General features: G+C 36.1%; 1 protein-coding gene across 1 annotated transcript; it reads right to left on the bottom strand.

Annotated features, from left to right (window-relative positions):
* Positions 1 to 6,656: 6,656 nt before the first annotated feature.
* LOC141822081 (vacuolar protein sorting-associated protein 60.2-like) lies at positions 6,657 to 12,844 on the bottom strand. Its single transcript, XM_074709506.1, has 5 exons — positions 12,757 to 12,844; positions 12,602 to 12,673; positions 12,361 to 12,472; positions 12,119 to 12,279; positions 6,657 to 6,807 (listed from the first exon to the last, which is right to left on the bottom strand). Exons 1-5 carry the CDS (start codon positions 12,829 to 12,831, stop codon positions 6,754 to 6,756), a joined length of 474 nt encoding a protein of 157 aa, XP_074565607.1. The 5' UTR covers positions 12,832 to 12,844; the 3' UTR covers positions 6,657 to 6,753.
* Positions 12,845 to 13,134: the final 290 nt, after the last annotated feature.

The raw sequence follows: 13,134 nt of genomic DNA on the forward strand, positions 1-13,134 counted from the left end.
TATCAAACAAATCATATAAGACGGGGCACTCTCCCATATAATTCATGCAAGCATACTAGACAAAATGGGGCACTCTTCCATTCAAATAACAAAGTAGACATGTGATGACATATAACAATCAAAACATATATGCACACAAGGAAATTATAGCAACAATCAACAATTAGGAGCTCACATACTAAGCACAAAAGATCATCATAAAATATAATAGTGGTACAAAATATTCCACTAAAGCATAGTCAAATAAGTTAACACAGTATGTGCAATGTCAATACACAAAATACTAGGTGATCACATAGTAATACATTAATCAATTCATATAGCGCCTAGTCTAAGTCCATAGTCGAAGACTCGTTATCGCCGATTGCACTATCGGCAAGAGAAGGATGGCTCGACATCCACGAATGAACCATCTGGGTGAGGGAGGCAACGACGCCCTCAATGGAGTCAAGATGGATACTGATCTCTAGACACAACTCTTCAATCTGAGTGTCGAGGGACTCAATAGCTGCCTCCAAGTGATCATCTTGATCCTCCGTGGAGTCGTCATCATCTGTGGCCTCCGGTGCAGGCAAACGTGATGTACCCTCCTCACCCTCACCACTAAGCTCATCTGCATGATCATCATGGTTAGGTTCCCATACCATAGTCCGGAAGCCCTCCTTCATTCTAGCCAAAGAAAAATTACATAGTCCAATCCAATCATACTTTTTCAAAGGTTTGATGCTTGCCCTGTCCCTAGTAACATCAATGCCTAAGGATGCAAGTCATGTTGTAATGATGTGTAGGAAGGGCATGTGGATATTTTTCTGTGTGGATTTTGTGTAATACACAATGCAATGAAACATGTTCAAATCCACATCTAAATCTAACCTATGATGATACACATACAACAAAAACAGATGACTTAGCCTCAAAGAGGCTAGAGCACGAGTGACTATCGATAATCTGCACCCAACAATGATCTTATAGAGGACATTGTTGAGAGTTGATAGGCCTTGGGCAGAGAAGATTCTTTTATTCAAAGGCCTAGCCCGATGGTAAAAGTGCTCAAATATGATATCTATGGTCAAATGCTCAAAAGGGCTCTTTCTATGTAAGATAAAATACAAAGTCATTTTCGGCCAGACAACAACCTATAAATGATCTCTAGATGTCCGGTGTGAAATTAAGATTGTGTTTGGCTATGCGAATTCGATACAACAGACCATTACTAACAAAATGCAGGTTATCATAGAATTCAACCAGTAAGTATAGATACATAGGATGTTCACAATACATTAGTTTTTCCAATTGATAATGAGTGACAATGTCTATGACATCAGGGCACTGCTCATAAAATAATTTTTCATACAAGTATCGAGTAGGAATAATTTTAAATGAATTAGGTCAATCACTAGGGCCTTTCCCTTAGATGAAATCTTAGAGGGTTCTTGACTAGCCTCAGCATGCCTATGTTTATTTCTACATGTATGCATGAACACATCAACATTTTGATTACTATAAATGATATGAATAATCATGTAATGAAATTAAAACACAGCCAAGAGCATTACTTAGGAGTCATCCTTGACCTGTTTATATTTTTCTTTGCCTAACCTCCAGTTAGAACTAGTCACTTTCATAGGTAGACACCTGCTAAACATCCGATCACCCTTGACATGCTTGGACTTTCCCTTGCCTAACCTCCAGTTAAGAGTTCTTTGCCCAGCTTCACTCACCATGAGCAGACACAATTGTTCACGACATGGTGTATCACACTTATGGTTCCTTCAACTTTGGTTCCTTACCGTCCTTTTGGTTCCTTCCATCCAGTTCCTTTCCATTTTTATGGAAATCACCAACATTACTCCATCATTGTATTTGTAGGTGTCAAAGTCAAGAATTGTTGATTAATAAGTCAAAGAGATTTGACTAAAGCAATTATCATGTCCTGCATGAACTAAGCTAGTCATGATATTAACCACGAATTGTAATAATTTCAGAGTTAAATCTATATGCAAAAGTTATCTAAATTAATTAAATATATAGAATCAATACTATGCATAAAACTCAACTAATCTACATGTCAAAAACTCAAAAAGTGAGCATAAAAATATAAAGTGAGTATAATATAAGAAGTGGATGATGTAAAATATCTCATAAAAATCTAACAAGTAGTCAAGGTTATTATGTTCCATCATTTAATTTCATTAGTCTCTTTCCATAAATACATCATAATTATATATGGATATATAGGATGAACGACTTATATAATCCACTTGAAATGCATATCATATAAAAAAATGACTTATAATTTACCTAATAAAAAATTATCTTATATAAAATTATTAAAACTTACACATTAAAAAGACTCAAAGATCCTTTTTGAACATGGAGTCAATGTTTATAATATAAGTAATTAATTTATGTTTTAATTCAAAATAAGCCATCATACAATTCCTTAAGAGAGTGAAGCTAAAGCTCTACACTACACATTATCACATAGCTCTTTCAGAGGGCGAAACCAAAACTCTATATTACAAGTAGTTATGCAACTCTTTTAAAAGGTAGAGTTGAAACTCTATACTACAAGCAGTTACGTAACTCTTTCAAAGGGTAGACCTAAAGCTGTAGTCATGTAGCTCTTTCAAAGGAAGGAGCTAAAACTCTATACTACACTTTCAAAGAGCAGAATCAAAACTTTATACTATAAGTTGTTACACAGCTCTTTCAGAGGATAGACTTGAAGCTTCATACTACAAATAGTCATGCAGCTCTTTCAGAGGGTTGAACTAAAGCTCTAAACTATAAGCAATTCATTCAATATTATACTAATTTAATTTTATTTATTTATATTTCAAATTTTTAATGTTCATAAAGAGATTCATGTTCCATTAAAGTACTTTCCTATGATTTTCATTACCTATCGAGCCTAATATTTTTGTTAGTAACAACAGTACATCAGTGTAAAGAAGTAAAAATATCATAAATGGACAAGCGACTAAACATATAAGTATCAAAGTCAAGAGTGTAAATTAGTTTTTAAAAAGAAAATAAATCACTCTAACAAATTTATCTTTAATCTCAGTTTTAGCATGCAATATTTCAAAAAATTTTCCTTTTAAGATAACATATTCAATAAATTTTGAAATTATAATTTGTTAATTTAAATCATGCACTAGGAAAATATTGAATAGAATTAAATAGGAAAAACTCATCTCAATCAAAGAAATCCTCGACAATTACACTAAAGCACCTTCATGCTCTCTTAACAACTAGATTCATAGGTTATAAATCAACATAAGCATGGATTCAACTTATAATATAAAAAATAAGAACCATGATAAAGGGTTTTTATAATTGTGCCTTTTGAAGACGTAAATCAAATATTTCTCCAATTCCTGAAACTTACAATATGCAGGATGACAACAACATTGAATAAGGGTAGTAATTACTTCCACCAAAAAGAGAAAAATAGTATAGGAGAAATTGCAAGAAAAGGAGGAAGGGGAGTGAAAACACCTTGTTTTAGAAGACGTAAAGCAAATATTTCCACAGTCGCCGAAGACTTCTCCTGCGAACAGAGAGAACGTCATAGGAAGGCCGGGTGTTGCCCCGGCGCGACCACTCCGACGCTCAAGTCAGTGGAGAAAACGGAGAAGAAGAAGAGAAAGAGAAGGATTTGATTTAGGATAGATGAAAATGAGAAATGTTTCTTCAATCGGGATGACAACGACATTGAATAAGGGTAGTAATTACTCCCACCAAAAAGAGACAAATAGTGGCTACTAGGCGAAATTGCGAGAAAAGGAGGAAGGGCTACGGAGCCAACACAATGAAAACACCTTGGAATATACAGTAACCTTAAACTCCTTAAATATATAAACCTCTTGAAAATCCTAAAATATGTATCCGGCAATGCCGGATGGAAGGAGAATATAATTGAATAAACTCCGGCCAACGAGTGGGGTCTTCTAATTTGGCCTTAGAAACTCTAAATCATGTGAACTAAAAATATAACTGAACCAAACCCAAATTATCTAATTTGGTTCAACTCTAACTTATCCAAACTAACCGAAATCAATTAATTTAGTTCAACTCTAACTTATCCAATTTAATTTGAATTTGAGTTTGATTCTATTACAAATAAGATTTATTTACTTTATAATATTTAATTGTTTTAAAGATACAACAATAATGTTAGGATCCGTGCAAGCTAGAGAGGGTGAATAGCTCTGATTGTTTCGTCTTAATTTCATGCTTATCGTTTGAATGTACAGCAGAAACTTGAAACAAACTCAACAAAGGGGCAACCCGGTGCTACGAAGCTCCCATCATGCGAGGTCCGAGGAAAGGATCCATTGTACGCAACCTTACCTTGCCTTTGGCAAGAGGCTGCAGGATTTGAACTTGTGACCTCTAAGTCACATGGCAGCAACCTTACCGTTGCGCTAACTCGAAACAAACTCAACGCCAACAAAATAAGATCACACGCTAACAAAGTCGATTTTACTTGGTTCACTGCCTTTCAAGGCGACTACGTCCAAAGTTTAATCCTAACGACTACCACAAGTAATCTTTCTCCTTCTTGAAAACCTTCTAAAAGCGGAGAACACTCTTACAATAAATTTTTACAATAATACAACAATAATATAAAGTACAAAAGTAAATACAATGAAAGTAAATTATTTTACACAAATCTTGCTTGGAGTACTTTCTTGTTGCTTGGAATTGACTCTTGTTGGTCTGAAAATGCATTAGCATTTCATCCTCAAACCTCCGAGAACTGACACCTTCAAATGACCTCTAAACCTTCTTTTATAGGGTTGCATTCGAGCTAATTTTTGCTAAGCAATCAATTGTTTACATTCACCAATCAATTGTCATAGAATATGACAATTTAAAACAATCAATTGACAACCATTAGTCAAACTGGGACAATCGATTCGGGAAGCTTCTGTTCACTGCTATAGTATCACCAATCAATTGTTGAAACTCACCAATCGATCGGCACTGTAACAAAAGTACTGTAGCAAAACTCTAAACCTGATTACTTTAGTAAATCTTGAAGTCACGATAGCAAACCCCAAAATTACTATAGCAATCCTAATTTTTGGGGTTTAGGGTTTGAAATGAACCCTAACTACTATAGCAACCCTAGTTACTATAGTAGAACCCCTAATATTGTAGCAAACTCTAAAAATACCTTAAACCCTAATTTTAGGGTTTAGAGTATATCAATCAATCGATACACTCAATCAATCGACTAATACTCATATTTTATTGAATTCTCATTTTACCTAATATCCGATTGACATTAACCTACCAGGACTTTCTTTGCTCAACATCCGGCAACCTTGACCTGTCAAGACATTCTATTACCTAACATCCAGTTAACCTTGACTTGTCATGACTTTATCATTGCATGACATCTAGTCAATCTTGACCTGTCCAGACTTCCTTATTGCTTAGCATTCAATCAACCTTAACTTGCCAGAACTTTCATCATCACTAAGTGTCTAGTCCTCCATGACCCACTTGGACTTCGCTTCTCATGTCAAGTGTTTGATCTTTCATGATCCACTTGGATTTCAGTTCTCATGTCAAGTGTTCGGTACTCAATGCCCCACTTGGACTGTCCTTCTCATACCAACTCCCTGTTGAACTTCTGACCATCAACTGTCTGGTCAACCATGACCCACTTGGTTTTCTCATCTTCATGTCAATTTCCTGTTGATCTTGTGATCACCAGGTGTCCAGTCAACCATGATCCACCTGGACTTTTCTCGCCTCATGACAACACCACGTTGAACTTCTGACATTGTCAATATTTGATTAATCTTGACCTACTCGACGTCTCACTATACCACCTACATATTACTTAAACACTGAAACTCAATTCGAGTCAACCTTGTTAACCTGGTCAACCTTGACTAAGTCAATTGCACCAACATACAATACCATTCAAACACAAATATTATATGTTGGTAGTAGATTAATCCCTACTAGATGGGTAATCAGGGGCATTGATAAATTGATGAGGAATTTCTCATGGATTGGCAAGGAAGATATGAATGAGTTTTAACGTGTGATGCTTAGTTGCTTGGAAGTAGGCCGCCATGCTAAATCTATAGGACGAGATAGATAGATTTTTACTCTCTTATTCCACTTCTTGTATCTTTGAAAGAAAGATTTAGAAATCCCACTTGTTGTGGGTCTATGTTTTAATCTTGTGAAAATTCCATCAGTATGAGCCAAGGTCTTATCCTTAAAAGTTTTACCCTCAATTATAGATATTTATTTATTGATTCTTCTGAAGAGTGATTTAATAGATTTATTTGAGGGGAAATGCACTCAACATGTCACTGAACTTACACACACAATAAAACAAAAAGGCCAGACAGCATCGACCAAAATTGAGACATCATCCATCTGTTCTTTATATGAAAGGAGTCGCCTAGTTTGTTTGAATCAAAAGTTGAGAGTAACAAAAATACCATAAACATGTGGGGGTTCATTTCCATATCAATCTCAAATTGGTAGCTTTGATGTGATAAGGAACTAACCTGTCTGGTGGATCAAAAGACACTAGTGCTATCGCTAGATGTTCCCATAAGAACGCTGTATAGTTGACCATAAAAAAGTCTGATTCACAAAAACTATCGAACACGACAGACAACTCTACGAAGTCATGAATGAACCATTATTAATCAAGGATCACAATATTTTTATGTCCATGTCACTGAGTATCATATGAAATGAGCAGACTTTTTAACTGCGTAGAGATGCTTGGGGAACACTAGGCAAGCCAAATTCATTCTCAGCCTGCATCAGCGCAAACAAAGATGTCAGCAGAAGCCACAGATTCTATGATGAACAAATATATCAACAGAGCTCAAATAAAAGGATCGAACAATCATAACTCGACACAGGTACCGAGCCATTAAAAGAAATGTGTAGCTATAGAGCCAAAACATCGACAAGGCTACAAAATCTCAGGGTAAGTTTGAGGAAAGCACAAGAAGGTAGCAATTAGTAAACATAAGTTAGGTTTTGTGGAAAATCAATCAAGGCAGATTTATTGTAGATTTACTGCAGATCTAATTTGATTGTAGATTTGATTTGATATTGTAAAATTAGGAAGATTTGATTTGATTGGATAATAGTTGTAATTAATTAGGAGATATTATAAGATTTTAATTCCTCAAACAGAAATATGTAACTTGTATATAAAAGCAGCAAGGTTATTGAAATAAAGATAAGAGTTTTTGAAAAACTTCATGGTATCAGAGCAACCCTCCTGCTACTCAACCAACTCTAGGGTTTCGGTCTTCATCAGCCATCAGCAACTCTGATCTTCGAGGGAGACAACTTTAGGCCAGAACGTCTCTTCCACCTCTATCTATTTATTGAGACTGCAGCCAATTATGTCGGACTGCGAGCAAATGCTGACGAACTCTTTCACGGTTTACTCTACTCCAAATCACCCCATGATGCAACACTTCCTAAGTCAACCAGAAACTATCTTTGCCGCAATTACCATTCACAAATTGAATTGTCACAATCTGTAATGATGTTCATTAGTGGACGAAGAAAAGATGATTATATCACGATTATTCCAGCACCAGAAATAGGCAATCCAGAGTATCGAGTCTGGAGGGCTGAAAACAATCTTGTTATGTCATGGCTAATCAACTCTACACATACATAAATCGGTGCAAATTTTTTATTGTTCACGACTGCCCACGATATATGAGAGACAGTTCGTGATACTTTCTCAACCAAGTACACATTGCTAAATTATTTCATGTTGAAAGTACTCTCCAAGACTTCAAGCAAAGTAATCATTCAGTAACTACCTATTTCACAACTCTCACTCGCTATTGGCACCAAGTGGATCTCTTTGAAGCTCATAACTGGAAGTGTTCTGAAGACCAAACATATTTCAAGAGATTTGTGGAAACCAAGAGAGTGTTTAAGTTTCTAATGTGACTTGATCAGTCTCTGGATGCAGTAAGGGGCAGAATCCTTAGCATAAAACCACTACCAAGTCTTCAGAGGTGTTTTCAGAAGTGCGAAGGGAAGAAAGCCATATGAGAGTAATGTTGGGACAACCAAACCTCGAAATTCAACCTCTCAATCAACTGAAGCAAGTGCTCTAACTGCCCGAAATTCTACTCACAACACAAATGACAATCGACCAAGGAAGGGACGTCCATGGTGTGACTACTGTCGAAAGCAAGGACACACCAAAGACACGTGTTGGAACCTTCATGGGAAACCGGCGGATTGAATGCCCTCCCTCCCAGGATTACGAAGCAAAGGGAAATATTGTAATCACACCCACGACACAGTGTGACAACTCAATTCCTTGAACAACTTGATATTCTCCAACAACTAATCTAGAAGGCAAGCATATCGTCTCCATCAGCAATGCACACATATACTCACTTCCCTTAGATTGTGGATTCTAGTGCTTCAAATCACATAACAGGTGATAGATTACTTTTCTCCACATTTTTCCTATGTGACAAACCCCAATCGGTGCGTATAGCAAATGAGGCATGTGCTAAAGTAGTTGAGACGGGAACCGTCCATCTCTCAAACACACTAATTCTACATTCTGTGCTATTTGTTCCTGACTTTGATTGTAATCTTGTGTCTGTTAGTAGAATAAATAAAAATCTTAATTGTGAGACTAAATTCTTTTCTAACTTTTGTGTGTTTCAGGACTTGAGCTCCGGAAAAACGATCGGCAGTGCTAAGTTTCCTGAAGGTCTTTACTTAGTGTCTATCCATCTTCAAGCTATTTAGTTAATCACAAATGTCAGTTAAGTCCTAGTGGTAGTAGTCAGCCCAATAAAGAAAGTGATATTATGATGTGGCACTTTCGACTTAGTCATCCCAATTTTTCATACTTAAGATACTTGTTTCCCTCACTCTTTATTAATAAAAATCCGAGTTTGTCAAATTGCAAAACATACTCGAAACACTTACTCTCCCAAATAATATAAGCCTACACATCCTTTTTCTCTCATCCATGGTGATATCTGGATACCATTTTGTACCCTAAGTCTCACAGGCTCAAGGTGATTCCTACTATTGGTTGATGATCACACTAGATTATGTTGGACATTCCTAATGAAAGACAAATCTAAAGCCAAGCATATCTTCCAAAACTTCCATGTCATGGTCAAAAACCGATTCAAATGTGATATTCAAATACTCAAGACCGACAATGCCAAAGATTTTTTTCAATTCTGATCTTGGTGCATATCTCAAATCTCATGGAATTGTCCAACAAAGCTCTTACGTTGACACACTGCAAGAAAATAGTGTGGCCGAACGAAAAAATCGCCACATTCTTGAGGTAGCCCGATCCTTACTATTTCAAGCTAATACCTCAATCACATTTTGGGGAGAAGCAATCCTCACTACTACATACCTCATAAATCGTCTACTCACTCGAGTTCTCCAACACTGCACTCCATTACAGACACTACAAAAATTATTTCCCCAGTCTCCAACCTTCCTCTCAAACTTTTCGATTGCATCATTTTTGTGCATATTCACTCTCAATACCGAGGCAAGTTTGATGCTTGAGCTCATAAATGTATCTTTCTTGGTTATTCCTCTAACCAAAAAGGATACAAATGTTATTCATCAGCCACCAAAACGTTCTATAACACTATGGATGTTACATTCTTTGAGAGTACCCCTTACTACTCTAATACTACAATTCAGGGACAGAACAATACCAGTGAAATGCAGTATTGGGAATGGGCATCCTTTCTTGGGCCATCATCATTTGAGTCATCCATTCAACATTCCCTAAAATCTGATGATCCACCATCTCCAAATCTTGATAATCACCCTCCTCATCCTCCTACTCTACAGGTGTATGAAAGAAGGAAACATCGAGTACCGATACTATCTCAACACTGGCAAGAGAATTACCCAAGCCAAGTTGAACCAGAATCATGATAAGAGACAACAGATTCTAGTCTACAACTAGATTTTACATTAAATCTACCAATTGCACACTAGAAAAGTATAAGATCGTGCACTCAACACCCTCTTTACAATTGCATCTCCTACGCGAAGCTATCACCATTGTTTCATGCATTTGTGACCTCTTTAGTTAGAATCAGTATTTCTAACTTTGTAGCTGAAGCTCTTAAAATTGCTTAATGGAAAAAGGTGACTCTCAAGGAATATAATGCATTAGAAAAAAATAGCACGTGAGTGATAACAAAGCTACCACCATGAAAGAAAACTGTGGGGTGTAGGTAGTTGTTCTCAATTAAACAAAATGCAGATAAAAGTGTAAACTGGTACAAAGCACGCCTAGTGGCAAAAGGATATATTCAATCATATGGAATTGATTATCAGGAAACCTTTGTGCCAGTGGCTAAACTCAACACAATTCGTGTTCTACTGTCCATTACTGCCAACTTGAAGTGGTCACTCTATCAACTCGATATTAAAAATGTTTTCCTTAATGTAGACTTGACTAAAGATGTATATATGGATATCCCAGCTGACTTTGAGACAAGTAATACACAAGGAAAATTATGCAAACTTAGAAAGCATTATATGGACTGAAACAGTCACCGAGAGCATGATTTGACAGATTCACATAAATCTTAAAGAATGATGGATCCTCTCAGTCACAAGTTGATCACACATTGTTCACTAAGTAATTCCCAAATGGGAAAATCACAGTTTTGATTATGTATGTTGATGGCATTGTCCTTTCAAGAAATCATGGTGATGAAATTAGAAAACTCAAGTCGCTCATGTCCAAAGAATTCGAGATTGAAGACTTGGGGCACCTAAAGTATTTCTCGGGAATGGAAGTGGCACAAAGCAACAACGACGTATCAATTTCCCAACGAAATAACATACTTGATCTGTTGCGGGAAACTGGATGAGTGGATGCAAGCCGGTTGAAACTCCCATAGACCCCAATATTAGGCTTATGCCTAGAACTGATGAATTAGCGATTGACAAGGGGTAATACCAACAGTTAGTAGATAAGCTGATCTACTTAACTCATACACGTCCGGATATAAGTTTTTCAATGAATCGGATGAGTCAATTTCTAAGTAATCCATCTATGGATCACATGGAGGCAATGAATCGTATATTGAGATACTTGAAGAAAGATCCAAGGAAAGATCTTATGTTCAGAAAATCAGATAGCAAATCTTTAGAAGTACATACTGATGTTGATTGAGTAGGGTCTCCAAATGATAGAAGGTCTACATCAGGATATTGTTGTTTCATATGGGGAAACCTAGTAACATAGTGAAGTAAGAAGCAAACGGTGGTCACTAGAAGTAGTACAAAAGCTAAGTTTAGAGCACTAGCCTCAGGGATTTACGAGGGGATATGACTAAAGCAACTACTAAACGATTTCAAAATTGAGACATCATGCTCTACTCAAATCCTATGCGACAACTAGTCAACTATCGCAATTGCTAGGAATCGTATCCACCATGATTGTACCAAACAAGTGGATATTGATTGACATTTCATCAATGACAAAATTAAAGATAAGTCAATCATCCTCAAACTATATTCCTTCAAAACATCAAGCAGCTGACATCCTTGCCAAGGCCTTGTCCAGACCTAATCTAAGTAAGATGAACACAATTCTTGGGTTGAAAAGCATCTACTACCTAGATTGAGTGGGAGTGTGGAAAACCAATCAAGGTGGATTTATTGTAGATTTGATTTGATTGCAGATTTGATTTGATATTGTATAATTATGAAGATTTGATTTGATTTGACAATAGCTGTAATTAATTAAAAAATATTATATGATTTTAATTCCTTAAACAAAAATATATAACTTGTATATAAAAGTGGCAAGGTTATTGAAATAAAAACAAGATTTTCTAGAGAACTTCAGGTTCAATATATCCTAAAGATTTTGCAAAGCTAGGGCAAAAGAACTGAGTGCTACATAATTCAGTGTTTACCATTGACGAAAAGATATTTCAAATTGTACAATTCATTTATTATATTGTACAACAAATATTGCATATATAGTATAATCACAGAAAGTTGGATGCAGAAAATTTCCTAGTAAACAGTATTAGTATTAAGCATTTACAAGTTATGGATATACCTGGGGCCTTGCTCTGTTGGGCACTGCTGCAGCATTGCCCATTGGAGCTGCAGGTAAGTTAAGTTCTGCATCCAGATCAGATTCCTTATCTGGTTGAAGGTAGGATGGAACTGCATCAGATTCTGTTTCTGTTCCCATATCAGCTTCCAAAGCATCTAGCTCTGCATATATTATCAGAACGAATAAATAAAAGGCCTAAAATGACAACCAGGTAACTTGTAAAGTGTGTACGAATATCATACCACCCATTAGCTCTTCCTCATCAATGTCATCAGGGACATTGTAACTTCTTCCCAGAGATTCCTGGATCTCTGTACTAATATCCATCATATCTATCATTTCATCTTGCATACTCTGCATTTAGAAATAATTTCAGATACAAAGAACAAAAACACCACAATTTCAAGTTCCTAGACCAAACTGAGATGAATGATAAAATGTACACAAATCTTTTAGCTTATATTATATGTCAAACAAACATACATCTATGGCTGAAATATTCACGGTTTTCATAACCCCTTTCAACTCCTTGTTCGCAGATTTTAGTGCTGACATCTGGAAGAGTTGTCAGTATTTTGTATCAGCAAAAGAAAACAAGTTAGAGCAAATAAAATGTTGATTGAAGCTTCAAAACATACAGTATGTTGAGCATCTTTAAGTCCCTCCGTAGCGAAAGCAACTTGATCAAGGTTGTATGTCTGGTTATATATCATGTCACGCTGCCCCTCATACCTAGTCAAAAGGAAGTGGAAATTGTCCGTTGCCCAATAAATTGTGCATTTATGCATGCAACAAAATCATTAAAGTGATGCAAGGGAAATATCAGCTAGTAGCATCTTTATTCAACTAATAAAGCTAAATTCAAAATCAAACTACTCAAAATGCAATGGAAATATCAGCTAGTGGCATCTTTATTCAACAAAAAAAGATCAGTTGAAATTCAAATTATTTATAATGCAAGGGAAATATCAGCTAGGAACATCTTTATCTGACAAAATAGAATAAGTTCAAAGTGA

Source organism: Curcuma longa, chromosome 2 (assembly GCF_044706935.1).
Source record: "Curcuma longa cultivar G26 ecotype Majalengka, Jawa Barat chromosome 2, ITB_CL_G26_1.1, whole genome shotgun sequence".
In the NCBI taxonomy this organism is placed as follows: domain Eukaryota; kingdom Viridiplantae; phylum Streptophyta; class Magnoliopsida; order Zingiberales; family Zingiberaceae; genus Curcuma; species Curcuma longa.

Excerpts from the sequence above, each read along its gene's own strand:
- LOC141822081 (XM_074709506.1), bottom strand. The coding sequence starts at position 12,831 with ATGATATATAACCAGACATACAACCTTGATCAAGTTGCTTTCGCTACG. Across the intron at positions 12,473-12,601 it reads TGAATATTTCAGCCATAGAT|AGTATGCAAGATGAAATGAT; the intron begins GTATGTTTGTTT and ends TTCTAAATGCAG. Across the intron at positions 12,280-12,360 it reads TGAGGAAGAGCTAATGGGTG|AGCTAGATGCTTTGGAAGCT; the intron begins GTATGATATTCG and ends TAATATATGCAG.